Source organism: Camelus ferus, chromosome 2, assembly GCF_009834535.1.
Source record: "Camelus ferus isolate YT-003-E chromosome 2, BCGSAC_Cfer_1.0, whole genome shotgun sequence".
Lineage (NCBI taxonomy): Eukaryota > Metazoa > Chordata > Mammalia > Artiodactyla > Camelidae > Camelus > Camelus ferus.
The window spans coordinates 41,118,210-41,141,634 of NC_045697.1; the positions used below are offsets into that span (position 1 = coordinate 41,118,210).

The following is a 23,425-nucleotide window of genomic DNA, read 5'->3' on the forward strand; positions in this document are numbered from 1 at the left end:
GCGAAAAAAACAATGTGACAATGAAATATATGTATGTTCATGTATAACTGAAAAACTGTGCTGTACACTGGAATTTGACACAACATTGTAAAATGACTATTACTCAATAAAAAAAATGTAAAAAAATGAGGTTGAGATTCAAAAGTAATAATTTCTTATCTTTGAGGTAGTCTCCTTATTTTACTACAAGTAAAATGTGCTCCTTGACTTCTTATTCTAAGATGGCAAAATTGTGTCTTTGTGTTTCCATTCAAAGCATTTATATGTTTATTTACATGTTTTGCTCCAAGCCACTGAGAATTTTAGCCTAGAACTCTGCAAAACCTGGTTGTATATGTGAGTGTTGATAGTCTGTCTACGTGATTCTTTATGTATAGAAGCTAATAATGTAGACCTAGGGTGAAATAACATATCCAAATATTTTGAAAACTTCTAATTCTGAAACACTTATTTTTTCTATCCACTGTTTTTGATTAAAAAGTTGCTAACAATACTCTTGCCTTTATTGGAGTCTTCATGGTTTGTTGTTTCTATTGGCAATTCATCGCTTCCCCATGTTATGTCATCATCATCAGTCTTCTTTTCTTCTGACTTTTGAACTAAGCTATGACAATAAAACATATTTATAATATTTTCTTCAGTTTTGTCTCCAAAATAAATTTAAATATTATGTATTTGAACTACATATGTTCACTACAGTTAAGGTATTTAAAAATAGATTACCTGATTGAAAAAACTCACATCCTCAATTGTTAAAATTTATTGGTAGATATAAATTAAACTGAGGTACAGAATTGTTTATTGTGGTTTAAATTTTGCCCTCAAACAAATCCCAAGTCTTTGAACCTTAGATTGAAGGAGTCCTCTTGGGGATGGAGAACATAGTGCTTTGCTTCCAACCTTCCACGTGGATAAGTAATTACAATTGTGTCAGATGGCTCTCTTTTGTTTTCTTTTAACAGCTGTCTACTATTGTTCTGTATGAAAGATTCTTAATTTAATTACAGAAATCCCTACTGATGGATATCAGTCTTTTGCTACAGTCAGGGCCTGGAAGGACATTCCTATATCTGGGACCTAACAATGTAATAAAATTCAGTACAAGTTCTCATTATTCTAGAGGTGCACAGCAGACGCCATCTCCTTGGTAGGGTGGTGGCTGGAAGAGAGAAACTAAGTAGGGGAGTAGTATTTAGTGATAAGACGAGATGAAAAAGGATCCCGCAGAGGCCTGAATACATTCTTTCACTTTCTGATATCCAGAGGCACAAAGCAAAGGACATTTGTCTGATGACACTGGTACACATCATTAAAGCACGACATGCACTAATGCTCCCAAAACATCATAACAGGACAGCAATTATGCTACTTTCATGGCGGAGGTTTTCCTCTACACCAACTAATTGAGCACCATAATTAAAATGTACTTTGCAAGTTCTCTATCCATGAGGTCTGTCTGGTCTTCCCGTAAGCACACTTTGTCTGCAAGGATATGTTTTGGACCTCCTTCCATTAGCCATTTCCTTCTTTCTCATTCTTTTGAACAGCTGTTTAGTATTTCATTGTATAAGTACACTCTACTTTGTGAATATTACAGTTTTTTACTACTGTAAACAATGTTGCAATGAATATTCTTATAGAAAAGCCTTTGCATAAATATGGTAGTGGGACCAATTCTCAGAATTAAAAAAACCGCTAGGTTCAAGGGTATGTACCACAGTTCTTTGAGTCTATGGCACACATCATTGTAAGACCCACTATTACTTTATGTTAAGAAAGAAATAATATTGATTATTGTAATTGTATGAACTTTCATGATTTCAGAAATGTTAAAATTTTAAAAAAGTGTATCCAAGAATTAGTAACAGGCAAATATATTTTACATGTTAATTGGGTTTTCAATCACCACCCAAAGAAATTACTCTAACTTACCTCTCCTTCCTCCTCTCCTCCCCCTGCCCAACAGGGAAGAGTCTGTATCTTATAATTATTGGCAGCTGGCCCAGATATTTGCTAATCTTTTAAGTATAAAACTATGCATTTCTGCATTAATAATATGTATCCCCGAGTCTATCTTTACTTAGAAAAATTTACTGTTGATTTGCTTTTCTAGGAAAATGCAAATAGCTCCCTTTGACTGGTTGGTTATCATTTAATATGAAGCAAAATTTATGTATAACCACTTTGTTGGCCAACAATATATAAGTTTTCCTGATACATCATTTAGTGTCACAAAAAAATCATTTTACATTAGAAACTGTTTTCAAAAAGAAAAACATTTGTGGGAGTTAGAATGTTTCTTACCTTCTTTGGTTTTATTTTCTTATTAAAGAATAAAATTTGTGAAGTATAGAAAAATAGAGAAACAGAAAAATACATTACCTATAATCATACCGGGAGAAGATACTATCATCATTGTTGGCACATTTCCTTTTAGACTTTTCCTCTATTTTTTTCCAGTGGTCAAGAGCAGACTGCTTTTTTTCAGCAATGTTATAACAAATACATTGTCACATGTCACTAGAACCTCCTTGTAACAACATGCTTAAAACATTCTTCATATTCAACCATAGTTCCATATTTTACTCAAGAAGTCTCATTTTATTGGAAAAGAACATATTAATTTTAAAATCAGTATCTAAATGAAAATTTTCAGAGGACTTCTAAAAAAAGAATGAAATTGCTATAAGTATTTTAAAAGTTATTTTCTTACCTTTCACTTTTTACTTTTTCATCACAATATTCTTCACAGCCATTCATTTTGGTAGACTACAATAAACAGAAATCAAAATCAAATTAGCACATTGTAAAAAAAAATCAAATAATCTTATAGAATGTTCAGTTTTTTCCTGTATATTAGTTCCTATGTTCACTGTTACTGCTCATCCTTGTGTTACAAAGACACACATGATAGTCAATTACATGCCGAACTGTGGCTGAGGCATCTTCGAGTGGCCCGAGAGTTTTTGCTGGTTCCACTTATTCACCTTCACACTCATTTTGGCTTTTCATTTCTTATATTAAGGGATATGAATGTACAGAAGTAAGGAAAAAGCAAAATAAAAATCTAAAATGAAAGTTATTTATATGCACATTATAGCACATGTTTTTACACGGCTTCAGTTTTAAAATCTAAGATTTCCATGTGCTAACTTATCTTGCCCTTTTATTTTTAAAGTGAGGGTATCTCCCTAGGGAACACAGATCAATCAGTATGTCCTGGAACTGAGTACGGTGTCTCAGATGTGCAGGTCCTGCAGAAGCAGTTTGCTACCATCAGAAGGAGATGCCAAGTAGCATTTTTACATGGTTAATCTTACATTTCAATCTATCAGGACTAACTATCTTAAATGGGAAATTTCTTTCATTTCAAGGCCCTGTATTATCTAGCCTCTGTCTACCTCTACAGTCCAACTGGTTTTGCTCCCCCCTTCACTTACTAGGCTTCAAACTGACAGGTCTTTCTTTTAGTTCCTTAAAGTCTCTTTTCACTTTTTCTTTATTCAATCTAAGTGCCTTTTCCTTCTGAGAATGTTTCCTAACCACCCAGCCTAAAAGTAAGCCTTTTTGGTCATTCCCTTTTATAGCACTTTTTTTTTTCAAAACCTTATCACAACTAACTGCATTTTTGTGTGTTCATTTGATCTTTCAGTTACAGGCTTCGCAGAGTTAAAAACTATAATTAAGTTACTTTGACATCAATTTCAATTTCTTTGAGAGAAATGCAGAACTTCTATGGAGGAAGAAAAAATGTAGGTTGTTTTTATCCATCGGTAACTTTTAAAGAGCTTCTTAGACCTTATCTGTTTTTCGAAGTTGATAGTTGATAAATTTTAGTCTGGGTTAAAACTTTTTTCCAAAGTCATCTGGATTTCTTATTCCCCATCATAATCCTAGTCTAGGAATCTACCATGTGTGCAATCATTTTGCAAAGTATAAAGTCTTTTGCAAGTGCTAAGTGCTATTACTGACGTTAAAATAATGAGATAAAGCCCAGGTGGAAATACACTATAGTGATACTGTAGTAACCAATTTCTCACTGTTTTTGCAGAGTTCACTTGTGTATGGTTTAGGGTTGGGTCCTTCTCCCTTCTCACTCTGGATTATAGGCTCTTTGGAAGAGGAAGCAGCTATAGTACTGCCTCGAGGAAAAGATTTAAGATTTTTATCATGGCCAGTCCTTGGAAGGTTAGTTTGTAATCCTGCTGCCCAAAGAATCCAGAGGCAGCAACTTGAAGAGTAGAGGAGGCATCTCCTGGGTCCAGAACCAGCTACCTAATTTGTAGTGCCCAGTGCCAAATGAAAATATGGGCTCTTTCTTTGGCATGGCATGTAAGTCATTTCATGAACTCATCCCTGCCTATCTCTTCAGACTTAGCTTTCAAGACACCATGTGATACCCTACTTGCAAAGATTTAGTGCTCTGAATGTTCCAGGCTGATCCAGACCTTCACATCTTTGCTAAGAAGCTCCTTAGTAGGGAATGCTCTTTCCCATTTTATCTCACCGATCAAAATCTTTAAAATTAGGAAGCTGTAATAACCACTCCCACCTACTCCTGGGTAGCCCGTATCATTCCCTAATTCTTTATAACCCTCTCTAAACTCTATATAAACATTTAGCAGGACATGTTTTTAACTACAGCTTTTTGTAGAGTTGAAAGTATCTGTAATTAAGTTATTCTGATATCAATCTCATTTTATTTGAGCGAAATCAGAACTTCTGTGGAGGAAGAAAATTTACTTATTTGCATGTGTACAGCTCCCAAATTGACTGCTTGACTGCATAAGCAAAGTTAGGACAGAAACCCTGATGTCCCTTCTTATCCTGTTATCCCCAAAGTAATCAGAGTCAAACAAATTCAGTAACAGCCAAGTGAAGAGTTTTGAAACTTTAGACAATAATTTACAATCATGTATACGACTGGCATTCATTCTTCCATTCATAACTAAGACACAGACATTGGCCCGAAGTACTTCACTAAGAGGTACAGTAGTCCCCCTTTATCTGACGGGGTTTACGTTCCAAGATGCTCAGTGAATGTCTGAAACCTCGGATAGTACTGAATCTGTTTTCTGTTCACGTCTTCCACTCACACACTGAACGGCTTTTTCATCTTACCTAAGCACTTATGCATTGTGGCCATAACTTTTGCAGTTTGAGGTGCAATAGCAAAATTAGCACAAATTTCTTTTTCCTTTTCACAATTTCACAGATAGAAGATTTGTTCTTATTGTAGATCTTAGCAACCAACCTCAGCATACAATTTTTTTCTTCCCTTATGAAGTAGAAAACTTTCACCTTTTCACTCAAAGGAAGCACCTATGGCTTCTCTTTGGCATATCCAAATTGCCAGCATCACTATTCTTGCACTTCGGGGCCATTATTAAGTAAAATAAGGGTTACTTGCAATGATCGATCTGATAACCAAGATGGATACTAAGTGACTAATGGGCAAGATATGCCGGACAAAGAGATGACTTATGTCCCGAGCAGGATGGAGTGAGATCTCATCTCACAGTACTTAGAAAGGTATGCAATTTAAAACTTGGAATTGTTTATTTCTGGAATTTTCCATTTAACACTTTCCAACTGAGGTTAACTGTAGGTAACTGAAACCTCGGAAGGTGAAACTGCAGATGGTGGTGGGGACTACTGCAGTCAAGTCTAGAGTTAATTACAACTGAGGGACAAATACAATGATTTGCACAGCTAGCTAACGGAGGGATAATCTTTCTTCTTAAAAAGGACATTCCTATACTCTTAACAATACCAGCGGTTAGCAGCTTAACTTTTGGTGCATGATAAAACATTCAGGGTTGTAGAATATACTGGTAAGACCCAACTCAGTAAATAATCTTCCATTCATTTAGGGTGATCCCAGAATGGCACTTTCAAAATTCTCAATTTTTTCAAAATTTCTAAGGGATTCTTAAAATCACTCAAAAGTAGGCAATCTTCTAGAGATATAAGATGAAATAGAAAACACTTCCAGAATACTGGCTCACTCTTCCTCTCAGCAATGGAGATGAATTTGTCTTTTAAATTTGCCTTCTTATGAATATAATTTCTACTGGGATTTTAATTCATGGTTTTGAAACAAATGAAACTTTTTCATGTTTTTACTTTAGTAACTTGTTTTTTTGTTTTCTTTGTTTTGCTTACCATTAGTCAAAATCTCTTCTAAAGCAGAAGTCTCATCTATTCAAGTGCTGATGTATTATTTTTAAGGATGGACTGGCCTGAAGTATTTGGTCTTAAACATCTTGAATTCTCAAGGCACAAATTTGTGGGCTTCATCTGTACTTCGGTGGCAGGACAACTTATATGTTATTTATATAATATTTCCTGATAACTGGTAGGAATATTCTTCCCCCACGAATCTAAATTTTTAGATTTGTTCTGGATAGCTTTACACCCTAATTCGTCTATGTAAATTATTTTACAAAGCCATGCTGCCTCTTACTGGGGAAAAAAACCCCCAATACCCAAAATATTTTATTGGACTACATTTAATTTATGGGTAAATCTAGGGAGACTTTAAATTTTAGGGTTTTTTAAAAATCAAAGAACAAGGAATGTTTTTCTTTGATAACTTCTTGTATGCTTTGTAGAGTTTCAAAGTTTTCAATATAGATACGTATATTTTGTGTTGAATTTATGCCTAGAAGTTTTATTTGTTTTGTAACTATTGTGAATATAATTTTATTTGACTATATTTTTTAAGTGGTTAAAGCAAAGACTGTGTTATGGACTGACCTGTGTTCCCCCAAATCCACAGGTTGAAGCCCTAACCCCCAATGTGACTATTTTTGGAAATAGGGTCTTTATGGAGATAACTGATGCTAAATGAGGTCATAAGTATGGGGCTCTTATCCAATAGGACTGATGTCCTTTTAAGAAGAGGAAGAGATCCCAGGAATGCACACACACACACACAATGACCATATGAGGACACAGCAGGAAGGTGGCTGTCTGCAAGCCAAGGAAAGAGGTCCTGCCAGAAACCAAACCTGCTAACACCTTGATCTTGGACTTCCAGCCTCCAGAACTGTGTAAAGATAAATTTCTTTCTCTCTTTTAAAGACACTTGGGTTGTGGCAGCCCCAAAAGACTGGAAAAGACTACAAACTCAAATGCCTGTAGGAACCAGACAAATAACATAAACCTTTGAAATGCTGGCGGAGGAGGTGGGGCTTAATTCTGTCTTGTGAGACCTGAGAGTTTACATTATAAAGAAATAGGGATCTTGGCTGCATTGTTGTTTATAATAAATAAGAAATTTAATATTCATCAATAGGTAGCCAACTTAACAAATTATGGCATATCTATGCAATAGAGTAATAGGAAGGCATTAGAAAGTATGAGACAGATTTTTATGTACTTGTGGAAAGAAGGTACTAACCATTTTTTAAGTGAGAATCAAATTTAGAACCACGTGACAAAATATATATTAAAAAATTATATGTTTTCATATGCACAATGGAAGCATAAAATCAAAATTTTAACAATAGCTATCTCAGATGAAGATGAGGAATTGGTAAAAAATAAAAGTGTCATGCATTTTTAGACGATTCTATTTAAAATATGTTTTTTACAATGGGATATAATATTTTCATAATCAAAATAACAAGAAAGCAACTTGAATGAAGTTTTCTGCTGTCAACTTTTGTTATAATAGTTCAGTATAAATGAGACACTATAGTATGTTAACAAGCTCTTTTTTTTTAAGAAAAGGCATTGGATCTGACATTTTTGAAATGGAAATTAAAGATTTTTATTTATTGTCTTAGTTAAGAGACTTCAGAATATACATTTCAAGGGGAATTTCAAATAGTAATATTAATAAAAAAATAATAAAAATTAGTATGATTTAAAATGTTCAGAAAACCTTTTTCAAAGAGCTTATTGTTGTAATTATTAATATTCTGATAGTATGAAACAACATCTTAAGTAAAAAACACTGTAGTGTGACACATTGTGAGGTATCCAATATTTGTGTAATCATTTTTTTTAGATTAGGAAATACGTACTCAACAGATTTAAACGTCCTTGTATTTATACACATTAATTATTTATAAGTGTTTAATGAACATAATTGTGCGTATATGAGGTTGTGTGTGGATACCTGCATGGTAAGAATCCAAACTAGCTTAGTTTTGACAATTCTGAAGATGTTCAGTAGGAAGAGTAAGAAGAACTGTGAGGGAAATTATCCTAGAACAACGAGCAAGATCAGATTCACACAAATAGAGTGATGCCTAGTTTAAGCAGGCTTACATACTATTTATCCATCATTTCATGTTTTTTTCTTAGCTCACTGTCCCAGATCTGACATCTTAGTCTTAAATAAATCTATCATTACAATTTTGAAAATTAATCATTTCTCTCTCTCTTTTTTATTTTTGGTGGGGGGAGGTAATTAGGTTTATTTACTTAGCTTTTTTTTTTTTTAATGGAGGTACTGAGGATTGAACCCAGGACCTCATGCATGCTAGGTATGCATTCTACCAGTGAGCTATAACATTCCCCACTCTTTTTTTTTTTTTTTTTTGGACTTGAGGAAACTTGACTGATGATTCTTTCCCAGGCACAGTTTGACTCTTGAATGCAACAAATAAAATTAACCATTATTTCCCCTAATGTAATTAATCCCTAAATGTAAATTTTCAGAAAAATAGGCAATAATCTCAGATGATTCCAACTTTGGGATTTAATTTTTTTAAGAATTTAGTAAATTTATATAACATACATTGAGTACTAATTTCTGTACAGCTTATTTTTACTAGTTTGGATCCAACTAGCCCAATGTATGGACTAGGAATCAGTCAGCTGTCCAAATCTTTTAAAACAAGTCTCAACTGAAACTGCACAGCAATCACAGCAAATGTTATGGAATAACTGAAAGAATGAGATGTTTCCACGATAATTAAGACAGGCATCCATGAGGGGCAGGAGAAAGCGTTCAAGGAGAAAACCAAGTTTTCTACCTAGGTTAGGTATTATGTGGAACGGGATCTTGGAATTCCCAACTTTTATTTGATGTAAAAGTAACAAAGACACACATGACACACAAAAAATCAGGTTTGGGGGGCACTTTTTTCATGAATGGAAACCTTCAACAAAAGAGGCTGTATGATTCAAAGGCAAGATCTTTCTCCAAACGGAGTTAAGAGACATCAGTTCTAATTCTTACTGAGGTTACTAACCAGTCATCAGGATATCATCTTTAATATTTACAAGGGAAACTGGCCAGTAGGGAGAGGTAAGGCCTCAGCAGAGAAAGTAAGTCTTAAGTAAGCAGATACGTAATTCTAACAAGACATAGCATCCTACAGTGTGTACGTAGGTGTTATTCTTACCTCCGTAAAATCTTCTGGTAAAGGTGAACCATCACAGTCGGTATCTTCTGCTCTCTCCTCAGGTAACTTCCCATTGGTTTTCAACGCACCTGGGAAAGAGAGAAACAGGCCAAGAGGAATTCAAATGCTTCACAAAGGCCATCTTGTGCTGCTTTAGTGTACCAACTTACTCATTCCGGATCATCTACCTGGAACACAGGCATTAGTTTGGTTTAAAAGATTCTGAGCTTCTTCATCCACAACATCCAGCAGAGACTGGATAACTTCAGCTTCTTGAGGATCATCATAAATATCTTCTTCTTGTACATCAGATTCTTGAAAAACAGTAATTTACATGGGGTTTTACTTCATAAGTATCGATATGAGAAAGAAACAGTGTGTCAAATATAATATGCCAGGGCGTTCAAATTTTAAGCATCCACTTTGAAAAAGCAGCCATGACTGAAAGAATAGCTTACACTAAGGGGACCCAGGTATTTTTAGTTTTAGAGCTACTTTGGCTGTTGTGACAAAAGACCACACAAATGCAACTGAATAAACCAAAATCAATGTCTGTGATACACCTCTTTATGAGACATTAATGATTTAATGTTTATTTCCCTAAATTAATTGCAAATTATTGATTTATAAAAGAAACTAAGGAAGTTTCAACTAAATAGGTTTTGTTACAAGGATTAAGGATATAACAGGGCAGCCCAAACATCCCCAAGAAAAAATTTCTGAGTTATTAGGTAGCCTGAGAATTACTGCATCAAAGAATACAAGAAACATTATCAAACAAAACAGCTATCTCTTCAATCATTTAAAAATCATTTTGCTCTTAGAGATGAGAATGAATACTGGACATCTGTACAGTAATGCAGCTAATAACATGAATTTTACATTGTTCTTTTATTACTTTGAATATTAGTCTTTCCTTTTAAAGCTATAGGAATACGTAAGGAAAATAAGAGAGGCTACCAATATTTCTTATTACCTGAATTATTAGGGCATTTAGAGAAAATGGATGACTCATTTGGAAGACTACCTTTGGACACAATTAGATTTGCTGATTCCTTCATCTGATAAGTAGCGCATTTTCCTTCAGGGTACAAAACTTCAATGATTTCCTCCCCATTAACCTAAAGTATAGAACCAAAGCAAGTCATTAGATTACTGTTTTACTAACTTCTAGGATCAGGGAGGGACCGCACATTGCCCCTCCATGCCCTTCTTCCCTTCTTTCTTAGTACAAAATCCACTTTGTATCTCCCCATCTTAGATCAGTGCTTCTAGGAAATACCAGCACAATGAAATGTGAAAAGGGGATGGGGCTTTCCATCATCGAATACTTCTGGAAACACTAGATTAAAAAATATTAAATCAACATTTTTATTCCAAGAATTCTCACAATGCTTCATGATATAAATTTTGAGTTGTCAGAAGAGAAACGTATTATGTAGTATTTCCTAAACTTATTTAACTGCAGAAATCTCTTTTTAAGGCATATCTCATGGGACTTGTCTTCCATAGGAACTTTTCAGAAAAGTTAATTAGGACTACGAAACTTAGAAGTTGAGGGAAAGGGGAAAAAAAAACCAATCTTTTAAGAATCTGTGAAATTGCTACATGGACATAGTCTTCATTTTAGCAACCTGATGAATTGTTAGCTGTAAAGATTTTCAAATCTAGTCTAAATCTCATATCAATTCAAGAAAAATAACAATGGATTCATAGTCATAAAGTAATTATTGAATGGACTGTAACTTTAATTCAATGGTTAACTGTGAAGCACTTCACGGCACAAAGCCTATTAAAAGAAAGTGATTTGGGCAAACATGCAAAATTAAATGATTAGAATAAATTAAAATAGTTTTATACAAATAAAAGACGGTTTGCTCTAAAGATTTGGATTAAATAAAAAGATTACTCATTTTATTAAGATAAAAAGTAGACATGGTAGATGCAATAAAATTATTTCTTCATAAATAGTGGTTACATAATGTCAAAAAATTTCACTAGACTGTAAAACTTAATTCTTCGTAAGAAATTCATAGTACAGACATTAGTATTCAAGGACAGGATATTGTTTGGGAGAATTTCTGGAAGATTTTAACTCCAACAAAAAATGTTTGCAACCATGAATAACAAAAGTCCTAATTTCTAGAGTTTTATGTTAATTTAAACAGAAAGTCTACCCTTCCTCCCTTTCAACAACGTGGTGATATTTACAAAGAAAATAAGCACTATACAGCATGACTAATACTTGAAATACATGAAAATTCAGCTGCTTCAGCTATGTGAAATTGGAGAGCTTCTGAATAAACAGAACAAAATAGTGAGTGCAGCTCAATCCACAGATAACAAGAAATTTTTATTTTTGCGTCCAAATAATTTCTGCCTTATAATTCTTCTGATGCAGTATCTTTTCAAGACCTGTTAAACTTGTCAAGAGTTTGAGATAACATAGTGAGATGAAAGGCATAGACTTTGGGGCGTCTGGTCACTACGTTCATTTCATCCTCCTACACTAAACCCAGCTCACATCCAGAAATCTTGTTGAGCTGATAAGATTTTCAGATTACTAGGAAGGAAATGCCTCAGCCCTGGATTTTATATGGAAAGACATTCAAATAGTGAGGTTCAGAACAGACTACATGGAATGTGTGTGACAGAAAAAAATTCCACAAAGTGAAGATTCAGCTATGAGCTGTGTACATTACACGCCAGAAAGTAAAAAGAAACGTTAGCCACACAAATGGGCATTATATGTAGCCTTAAATTAACAGCTTGAAGTGAAATTTAGTTATGTATTAAAATAGTTTCGTTAAATCACCTCCAGATTTCTCTGTGCTAATCTTAAGTGATTTACGTTCTTTCATTTTATTTTGCAGTGAAGTATTTTCTATGTCTTTCAAAAAGCAAGTAAGCCAATTTCTTTTGCCATTACTCTTTTGCCTCACTAGTAGCAGAGATTTTTCATTTGAGAGTCACTGCTAGTCAACATTAAACCCACTTTTTTTTTTACATCAACTTTTTTTTTTATTACCATTGACAAAATCATTCACTAACACATACCCTAAAGCAGTCGGAATTGGTCAAGGTTAAGGAGATACTCTATGATATTCAGCACTAAAAACTGATGCTGTTTTAGAGACGTTTGGCCACATTGGACAAGCTGGCTAAACAGGTGAAAGGGAAAATGACACACATCTCTCACGACTTCTCTCCTTTTTATGCCTCTTTTACTGATTTCGGTGAGAGCTCTGCAGGTGGAGAGGAAGCCAGAACTCTGTGTTGGGGGCTCACCCGAGCCTGGCTATAGACACTAAATCCACTCTTAATGACATTCTTCTCTTCTGGCTATCTAAGAGACAATCAAAGGAGTTGTGCACATTAATAAAAAATTCCAGCACTAAAGGTATCTGTGTAAGCAATTAGCTTATTTAAGAGCTGAACGTGTGCCTGATGATGTAAGGTTACCCGTGCGGGGGCTTTTTGTTGTGCGTTTTACTTAGCAAGTTCTATTGGTTTGCTAAGTGCATGTATCTAAAACTGATACATGTATCTAAAAAAGGCAGATACTTAAATGTGAAGTCAGTTTGGCTCAAAATACAAATAAGCTGGTTATTAATAGCAAAGGAATAAGGACCTGAAGAAGGTGGCCCTTCACTTACTTACCTTGGAGAATGAATTATTTGGTGTGAGTGCAGGTTTGATACAAGGCTCCACAGTGTGATGACCTGAAGGAAGAACACAGAAGGAAAAGGATGAGCCACTCAGAACCACAACAGGGACAACTAAATAATGAAAGAAGACCCACATTTCTGTGCATGCTCCTATTTTTATTAGTACACTAAGAGAGGTCATATCACAAAGTAATTTAAAACCAACTAGATGTAATCAAGTATCAGAGAAGGGTTTATTTCAAGGACAAAGCCAATTCCTTAAAAGTAAATAGTCTGCATAAAAGCTCAGTTCAGGATGAATGTTTCCAGTGTGAGATTACTGAATATAGATTTTCCCAACTAACTGCGAGAGATATCACAAGTGCTGAACTATAATCACTGGACTTTTTAAGGAAAGATAGCAAGCCCTTCATCTCATTTCACAAAGACTAGCAATTTAACACAGGAAGATAAGTTGGATACAACTGGAGAGGACTTTTAGTAGATTTCTAAACCAAAGGCTGATTTTTAACTCAATCATTAGCATAACATGAGATTGTGTTTCCCCTACAGTTGAAAAATTTACATATTTAAAAAAAATTAGATTCATTACTTCCAGGAGATACAATACCTTATTAAACTGCTAGGAAAATTAATTAAAAAGTATAACAAAAATCAACCACTGGTTCAAAAAAATCATATTGGAATAGTATAAAACACAACAGTTTATTATTTGTAATCTCTCCCTCCTGTTCCCTGGCAACCACTGATCTGCTTTATCACTACAGATTAATTTGGATTTTTGTACAATCTTGTATAAATTGAATAATAATGAATTCTTTTTTTGGTCTAGCTTCTTTCATTCAGCATATCTATTTTGAGTTTTTTTAAATTATGCTGTTGCATGTGTCAATAGTCATTCACCTTTCTCTCTAAGCAGTATTCTGTTATGGGGATATACGACAAACGGCTATTCATTCAACAGTTTTTGGAAATTTGAGTGGTTTCTGATTTGGGTTATTACAAAGGAAGCTGCTAAAAACATTCCTGTACAAGTTTTTGTGTATGGATACATGCTTTCTTTTCTCTTGACTATACAGACAGGAGTGGAAAGGCTGGATTACATGGTGGGCACACGTTTAAATTTTTAAGAAACTGTCAAACTGTTTTCCAAAATGGTTGTAGTAGTTTACATTTTCATCACTATAAGAGAGTTCCTATTATTGACACTATACTGATTTTCAGAATTCATAAAGAAATTAGATCAGAGAATCCCATAAACAGACGACTAGGCAGTTACTACAAGGGGGGCCGGGCCCAGCTACTCTCCGTGGCCTTGAAAGTTACAAACAGGAGTTTTCTCCGCGGTCACTGGGAAAGTGCTCTCCTGATTGCTCTGTGAGATAGTCTGCTCTAATGTTCACCAGAACTCTTAGAGAGCAGCAGGAAGGAAGGACCTCTGAGGCATTCAAGATAACAACAGAGGAGAGAAACAGATGTGCTTTTGCTTTTGCTTAGAGGATAATCAAACTCCTGCAAGTGACAGATTTCTCCTAGCTATCTGGTATTTAGGTTCTACTGCTGGTCCCTAAAAGTTTAGTTATATATGAAATACTAGATTTACATTCCAAATACTCTAACCACATTCCCCTGTGCCTCACATTCTTATATGAATACCATCAATAAAAGCTACATTTACTGAGCCTGATTAGGTAAATGAGAGCACAGAGTCAGACATCCTAGGTTTAAATTCTCGCTGGACCATTTATGAACCCTGTGAGCTTGGGCAAGTTATCACACTTTTCTGTACCTCAGTTTCCCTTTCTATAAAGGGGGATAATAGTAACACTAGTCTCATAGGGTTGTTGTGAGGATTTAAGCACCTAGAAGAATGCTTAGTCCAGAAAAAGCATTAAATTTATGTAAACCGGCTGCCACCGCTGTTAACACTACAGTTTCTATTACTATGCTGGAATATAAGACACACACTTTGTTTACTCATTGCTATATTCACAATGCCCAGAACACTGCCCGGCACAGAGAAGAAATTTAGTTAACTGTCTGAATAAATTATTATGTGACAATCACCGTGATAAATGTTTGACATATATTATTGTATTTATGACTCATTATAACCTTGCAAATTAGATACTGTTAATATTCTTACTTTACTGGTAGAAAATAGAGGCTTAGATATGGATCAAGTCACTTGCTACGGTTACACAGGACTTGTAAACAAATCCCAGGGTCCATGCTGCTCTATTTCCTATTATGCACTCAGTTTTAGAGATGCTCTTATTTAAATGTAATTTTTTTTTTTCACTTAAACCCTGCAAAACAGTCTGGAGGGGCAATAAAAACATTTTAATGATAGTATCGCAACTTGCTTTGGGGGAAAAAAGTTTCCTCTCCAGAGCTACTTGTGTTATAAAATGAATGTATCCTTACCATTGGCTTTGGTTGACTTTGGGGCTGAAACAGCTGACCTCTTGGAACTGGGAACCACTGGGTGACCATCTCTGTGTTGTAAAGAATAAGAAAATGCAATTGCAAATTATTTAAGACATTTGTTTAAATATCTTTCAAGCCATCTGTTAACTATTTAACCTCAGGAGTTTTATTTTGGCTGGGCTTCAGGGGGCCTATGCATTTCCTGAAGCTATAGACAAATTTTATCAGCCTTTATCTATGTATGTGCTGGAGGGAGATATTCTTGACTGAAAAAAAGATTAAGAATCATTTCTGTACATAAGGTTTCTTTGTGTTTCAGTTCAACATACTGCCATACCTACCCTCTCATTTAAAACACTGGTAATATCCAGGATCTAATGACTTGCTTACTGACACTCAGGCGATAGATCAAAGATAACTTCACTCAGAAGTCACAGATCACTAAATTTTATGTATCTAAAGCCCTTGATATGTGTGTTTCTTTTAAATTACTTAAAGGGAACATCTAGACAAAATATACATATTCAGAGAATTATAAGAAGAATAGTACCACCCAATATGTCAAATAGTCAAAAGACAGCACCTTGCAAGAGGATTGGTATGCAATTTTATTGTTGCTTTTACTTGAAAGGGAAAGGAGGGGGCCTCAGGTGTACAGTACGGGGAGAGGCAATCAGCCACAGGTCCTAAGCATTCCTGTATGTTCTTGCCAAGTACCCCAGAAATGCGAGACCCTGACCACTTTTTATCTAGGCCAATTCTCAAGGCCACGTTTACAGTGAGCAAGCTTGAAGACTTACGTAACCTCTCTCCCCAGACAAAAAGCAAGCCTTCTTACCGGCTGCCATAAAGTGGTGGGTTCCCTGGCTCTTCTCACAGTCCTCTTCTCCTGTACTACAGCCCACCGCAGACATAGAGAGCCACTAGGCCCACATGTGTCATCTCTATGGGGCTGAGAGGACATGTGGAGCCGACAGTAATACCACGCTCATGCTGCTTGCTGCGCCTTTAGTGAGAAAGTCTCTGGTCTCTGATCCGGGAGTTTCATATCTTCTACCAGCACCCATGGAACAATGACTGGCTAGTTTATTAGCTTGTAAGCAGGGTAAAATTATAGACACTCTACAGTTCTTGACAGACAATGATCACAAATATACACCCTTCCATTACAGTTACCCTGTGGACTTTAAAGAGGGCAGAAATAAATAACAGTGGAGAGGGAGTTGGAAGATTAAGGAAGGGGAAAGTAACTGTGAATATTACTACTGCATCTCCAGTGACTTCAGCAAAGATAAAAGCAGAAAGACAACAGAAAGTGATTTTAGGCCTGAGGTGAAGGGGTGCTCCAGAGATTCAGAGGCAAAAAATTCAACTAGATCTATGGTTAGCAGAGATGCTAATTTTCACAAAGACATTTTCCAGGTTGTTTGAACACTTTCCTCCTCCACTAATTAACATTCAGCTACACCTGTGAAAATAACCCTATGCCCATCTAATTTTTAGAAATATTGAGGGAAATAGGCGAGGGATTATATTCAAGGGAAAAAGTATACAATCCAACTTAAAGGTTCAGAAGGAAAAACAGATTTATGATCAAGTGATTTAATGAACAGTTTCTGTATTTTGGAAAACATACTATATAAAACTTACCATGTATCACAGATACCAATGTGATGCTTTCTGTTATGTAACTATAAAACCATAATTCAGAAAGCCCGGGTTCATGTACCTGTGGTAGGCGTAGTAATGTCCCCACTCCCACCAAAAATGTCTACATGGGAAACCTCAGAACCTCCGAATGTTACCTTGCATGGCAAAAGGGATTTTGCAGAGGTGAGTAAATTAAGGATCTAGAGATGAGATTATTCTGGGTTATCCAGCTGGGCCCAGTGTAATCACAGGGGTCCTTATAAGTGAAAAAAGTGAGGTAGGAATGTCAGAGAAAGATGTGAGGACAAAAGCAAAGAGTGCTGTGAATGCTGGCTTTACAGATGGAAGAGGGCTATGAGGCAAGGAATACGGGCAATCTCTCGAAGGTGGAAATGGCAAGGAGCCTACAGGAGGAATGCAGCTCTGTCAACATCTTGATTTTAGCCCAATGAGACCATTTCATTTTTCTGACTTCCAGGACTGTTAAGATAATAAACTTGAGTTGTTTTAAGCCACTAAATTTGTAGTAATTTGATAGTGGTAGGAAACTAATAGAAACACTTTTTTTCAATTTATTTCCATTATTAAGTGAAAGAAAAGTTGCCATTAGCATTTCTTATAATGTGAAACTGTCATGACATATAGTGAATATGATCACCTATGCCTCGTTGGTTGCAGACATGAGTTCAGGTAGGACTGATCTTGTCCCAGCTCTGGGAATGGGTCAGGACTGGCTTAGACCAACTGATATATTCTTACCCCTTTGCCTCATCAGGACTGGCCCTCATCTGGGTCTAAGGCAATCAGCACACAGTCTTTGCTTTACCAGGGTGATCAGTGAGATTTGTTTGAAGATTGCTCTGGATGGTATGTTATACAGATGTGAGGCATAAAACTGACATGGCCACTTGACTATCATGAAGGAAACACACAAACTTTACAAACCCCTGCCCATTTAGTCTGAATTACTAATTCAGAATTTTTTGGGGAGAACCTAATATCTTTTAACAGCCTGAAATGCATGTGCGCACACAAACAAAATAATTGCAGAGTACCTTGTTGCTTTCAGCACCACCGAAGGGAGTGACATGTCTAATGCTCTCTTAGCTTCTTCTAAAGTCATTCCTTGTGTGCTGACTCCATTCACATAGTGAATGATGTCCAAGAGCTGGAGATTACCCTCAGTGGCTGCGGCTGACCTTGGATTGATATCACTAACGTATACCACTTGATGAAGGCTGTCATGACCTCCAGATAAGGAAAAACCTTCAGGGAACAGAAAATATTTGTTTCCTTAGTCTTAGCAGTACTTACTTTTAATCTAGCCAAGAAAAACCACACTGCACAAAGCATGAGTCTGCATTACCCAGCTCCTCTTTGTTGCATGTAAATGCAATGTCAGGTAGCAAATGAGGCAGCACTGGCATCCTCGGTAGTTCTAAGACTCGGCCAAGAACCAATTGGACTGTCTTGGGTGCAGCTCGGAGTAAATTCACTGCATCTGTGTGAGTCATGTTTGTGACATCTGTATCATTAACCTACAAAAATGAGAAAGGGGCAAAGTAGGATTATAATTTTTGGAACCCAGAAGTTGCCAAGAAAATACAGTCATCTCTCTCACTTTTTATATAATTTATATTAGCCAGTAGGAGATTCACCATAAAGGATGGTTTCTAGTTTATGGGTTTATCCTAGTTTATTCCCTTTACTGTGGAAATCATAAACACAATGACCAAGTAATCATAAATGAAATAATAATGTAAAATACCTAATAAATGTGTCATTATTTTGCTAATACAGAAAATTTATTCTTACAGCAATTTAAGAAACTTTCTGTCCCTGAGACTCAAGATGGCTTATTTAATGCCTTAACTGAAATTAAGCATTTTCCAAACTATTAACTATATAAAGGCCTGTACTTTTTACAAGGTGGAAACAGAGTCTTTTACTAACTCATCCTTCTTGCTTTTCATTCTTTAGCCCGGGCTTGATCTTTGGCCACATTTGCCCTAATCAAGTCTGCTTAAATGTCTCACCTTTATGAGCCGGTCCCCGGGTTTTAGCCTTCCATCACTTTTGGCTGGATCCTGAATGACATCATGAACGTAACAACCAATACTCTGATTGCCTTTGGTCACTGTAAAACCCAGGCTTCCTTTTTCTGACTTAATCAGGGTAATGAGGAGTTCTACCTCCTAAGGGAAGAAAACAGTGATTCTTTTAGGTTGTCTATTTTGCTGTATAGGCAAAGAGAAAGATAACTATAATTTCCATTGATTAACAGAGGACACTAAACCTTAGAAGGTTACTTAACCCAACGAAGTGAAGGAGGTAGGTATATCCAAGCTCTAGACAGACACCCACCCCCACCCCCTGCCCATGTTAAAGCTGGGTTTAAATTCAACATGTGTTTGTCTAGAGATGGCTGAGACAGAACTTACTCATGCTTCAGTTCAGAATAATGAGATATAAACATCCATGCCAAGAGCAACAAAAGATTTTTTTGGGGTAAAAACATGAAGTCTGGGTGATTAAGTATCACAACTTGATATATTTAGTTGTGTAAAAAAATATTTTTTAAGATTTCAACTGAGACATAAAGGTTGCTTACAGCTTACAGGAGAGATGACAGGTTTCTAAGAAAATTACTCAAAGATTATTTTCACTCTATTGCTAAGAGTGAAATTGAAGAGGTAGATGCTACACACATTCACACACACACACATACACACACAATTATAGGGAAACAAAGTATCTGGAAAGATTAACTCCAAAATGCTTATGGTTTTTACGTGATGAGATTGTAAATGGTTTTAAATTTTTTCTTTGTTTTCTAATTTTCCTCCAATAAATATTTATTATTTAGATAGTAAAAAGCAGTATTGAAAAAGCATGACTTTGAACCAGTGTTAAGGATATTATTCTTGGAAATTTGGCTTTCAAACTGAATTTGTAGGTTTTGAAGTTTTAAGATTATTAGTACAATGAAAAGCATTCCATTTAGACATCCACAAAAAAAGTGTGGAGGAGGACAAAATTACATTCAAACTTGATTAAAAATTAAACAGGTAATCATCAGAATTTGGGAAACAGCAGGTACTATATTATGTGCTCCACACATGTAATTTCATTTAATCCTCACCACAATCCTATGAGGTTATCAGTCCCACTTTATAGCTAAAACTGCTAAGACTCAGAAGAATTAAGTAATTTGCCCACGGGCACCTGCCAAACTGCAGCATGTCAGTGGTAGAGTCAGAATTTATACCCGGGTTTTTTTGCCTTTTCCCCTAATTCTCAGCAGAGACATACCAGATAGTATTATCTACTTACTGGACACAGAAATGAGGCTGATCTGAAAGATACCCTTTTCCCTGAAGGGAAATTGTGTGTGACTACATTTGACTTGAGAAAATATAGAATTTGCTTCATACAAAGGAAACAACTCACGAGCTCAAAGTCTTCAAGGTGGTTTTCCAAGTCATTTTTCAAAGATGTCAAGCTTTCTTGCCTAGCTGGCTCAGAAGTGTGACGTATCTGGTATCTATCCCCTGCATTAGTGGAAGCAGATCCCAACTGGGGTTGACAACCCTGCGCAGGAGCTCCCCCTGGGGGCCGAGGGGAAGGAGGAGCACTATGGAGACAAAGCAAGATTACTTTGAAATACACGGCAGTGTCAATATAGTAAGTTTGTGGCACAAACAGAAAAGGCTTAACAGATATCTATATCTGCTTTTGACTGAGATCCTAGCTACTTTCTGTCTGATTCTGGACTATGAATTTATCTCACATCTGTTATGTGCTAACATTACTGGTTTTTATTTTCTGTCCAGCTCTTTAAGCTGCATAAATTGGTAAGAAAAGTTAAATAAATATACTTCTGACTCTTAGTTGTTAATTCAAGGCTGAAGCTAATGTTATCAGAAGCCTAATGTGTGTTTCAGCATAGTAAGAAAAAGAAAAATTAAGAAAAGAATGAAAGTCTGACTCCTGTAGTTATTTTGGATGACACAATAGGGGGAAGAAACCCTCCCCAAACTGAACAAATACAGATGGACCTCAATATATACAAAGTTGTAATCAAACCATAAAATGTATGAATAAGCATCACAGGTATAGATGTAGTCTTTCCTTTTGTATTCATCTATGCTTTCAATCATTTCTTCTGTGCTCTTTTACGTCCTACCTTTTGCAAACTCTCTACCTCTTCCCTCCCTCCCGCTTCCTTTGTATTTCTACTCCCTAATCTCCCATCCCACCACTATCTAAACAGGTCTTTTCTCTTTCTGCTAAGAAATATGAATCATGGTGAAATACAAAAAACTTCCCTAATTACTAGTAAATATGCTCAAGAGAGCAGCACGGTTCAGGTCAAATGGCTGAAGAGTTTACCAGGGTTTGCTGACTAAAACTATCAGACCCAATGGCTAGATATCCAATAGAATCATCTTCTGCCTAACACTTGTGAAGTTCACATACAGACACATTTCATTCTTAGTGAAATGTAGGTTGTTGCTCATGTTACTAACAACAACTAGCTGCTTTGAGTGCTACACATAAGATTGACAATACCTGTCCTCAGGTTCTGGTTTATTAGGTATTTTCTGAGGATAGTAAAACATGGTGCAAATGGTGTCTTCTCGACTCCTGAGTGCTTCATGTTGACTGTGTGCCTGTGACACCATGTTGTTTAGAGTCTGATGCAAAGCTGAACTCCAGCTCAGGTTTGGTATCTTTGCTGGAGCTTTCACAAGGTCGTCTTCTCCACTCCCACTGCTGTCGCTGTAGCTGTCTCTCCTGGATGGGGATGCGCACGGTTTCTTGCTTTTGTCAGACATTTCATTTTCATCTGAGCTGGTGCCTTGCTCCACACAGGCTGGGTGAGGAGGGTCTTTGGTGTTGTTTGGAGGTCCTTGTGCTGGAGAGTGCAGTGGGGTCTGGAACGGACACATTTAAAGAGATCAGGGTGTGACAACTTATATTAACTTTGGAACACTTAATTGAAAATGCACATGTTAAACAACAGCACTTCCTACTAAAATATTCAATTAATTTTTTGATAATAAAAATAAGTTATGCTCATTAGAGGAAATAATAATCTATAAAAGCAGTAACTGTTAATATTGTACAACTTGTACTTTCATTCAGAGTTACAGTATATATTGCACTTTGTATCCTGCTTGCAAAATTTAGATTTCTACCATGAGTATTTTCTGAGATCCTTAAATATACTTTGAAAACAACTGCATAAAACTGTATAATAATCTTACAGACGGCTATACCTTTAATTTATTTCAGAATTTTCCTTTTATTTGATACAGAGTTGTTTCTAGTTTTTCACTATTAATAGAAATCTAGGAGAACTTCTTTATATGTAGATTTTCACCTGAGTTTCTCATTGTTTCCTTGTAATTTTCTATAATAGAAATAGAATTTTCTATAATCAGCACATAGGATGTTTTTAAAGGCCTTGTTAAATATATCCAGATTGCTTTCCAGGAAGATTATATCAATTTATACACTCATCAAGAAAGTTCTTCCTATCTGGTGCCCAAAATCAATGTAGTCTCTTAAAATGCTATTTATAATGCACCTGACAGAAATGTTACTTTCCTATTAATGTCCTTATAGTACTACCTGCCTCTCCCTGACAGTGAGGTTAAAGTTTCCGGGGACAGACACTCCTGCCTTTCACACCCAGGGATCATGTTCATTGGTAACAGAACACTATTTTAAGTAGATGGGCCAAAGGCTCTTTCAATTAGATGATTATTCATCTATGTATGGATTCTTACTTATTAGTATGCAATTTATAATTAACTACCAAAATAGATGTTGGATCCTTTTAGCTATTCCTTAACATAAGAAAGGGAAATGGACAGATTGTTTATTATGTGATTTCCAGTATTAAAAATGAAGGCAAAAAATCTTTTTCTTTTTTTTCAGGGGGAAGGTAATTATGTTTATTTATTTGGTTTTTCAATGGAGGTACTGGGGATTGAACCCAGGACCTCATGCATGCTAAGCATGCACTCTACCACTTGAGCTATACCCCGCCCCCCCCAATCTTAAATAATTCTTATTTTCATCTAAACTAGCTCAGAATGAGAATTACATTTCTGAGTCTGGCTCAACGAAGAAATGGACAAAAGATTTTTGTAACCATTGTTTTATGTCTTTTTCTATTTACATTTGGAATATAAATTCCTAAAATCCTAGAATCCTAGAATTCTAAAGTTGGAAGGGAGAGAAGAGAAAGTGAATTGAATTACCTTATATTACAAACACAGAATGTACTAAGAGGTTATGTGACCC

At 35.8% G+C, this 23,425-nt stretch overlaps 1 protein-coding gene across 1 annotated transcript in view; it reads right to left on the reverse strand.

Moving 5' to 3' along the window:
* PTPN13 (protein tyrosine phosphatase non-receptor type 13) overlaps positions 1–23,425 on the reverse strand; it is a 179,683-nt gene that overhangs the window by 13,807 nt on the left and 142,451 nt on the right. Inside the window, 12 exon segments of the mRNA XM_014563749.2 lie at positions 501–604; positions 2,714–2,769; positions 9,363–9,451; positions 9,551–9,676; positions 10,390–10,483; positions 13,023–13,084; positions 15,458–15,528; positions 18,166–18,376; positions 18,477–18,648; positions 19,147–19,305; positions 20,561–20,744; positions 21,683–22,047. Of these exon segments, the coding sequence (XP_014419235.2) occupies positions 501–604; positions 2,714–2,769; positions 9,363–9,451; positions 9,551–9,676; positions 10,390–10,483; positions 13,023–13,084; positions 15,458–15,528; positions 18,166–18,376; positions 18,477–18,648; positions 19,147–19,305; positions 20,561–20,744; positions 21,683–22,047 (1,693 nt within the window).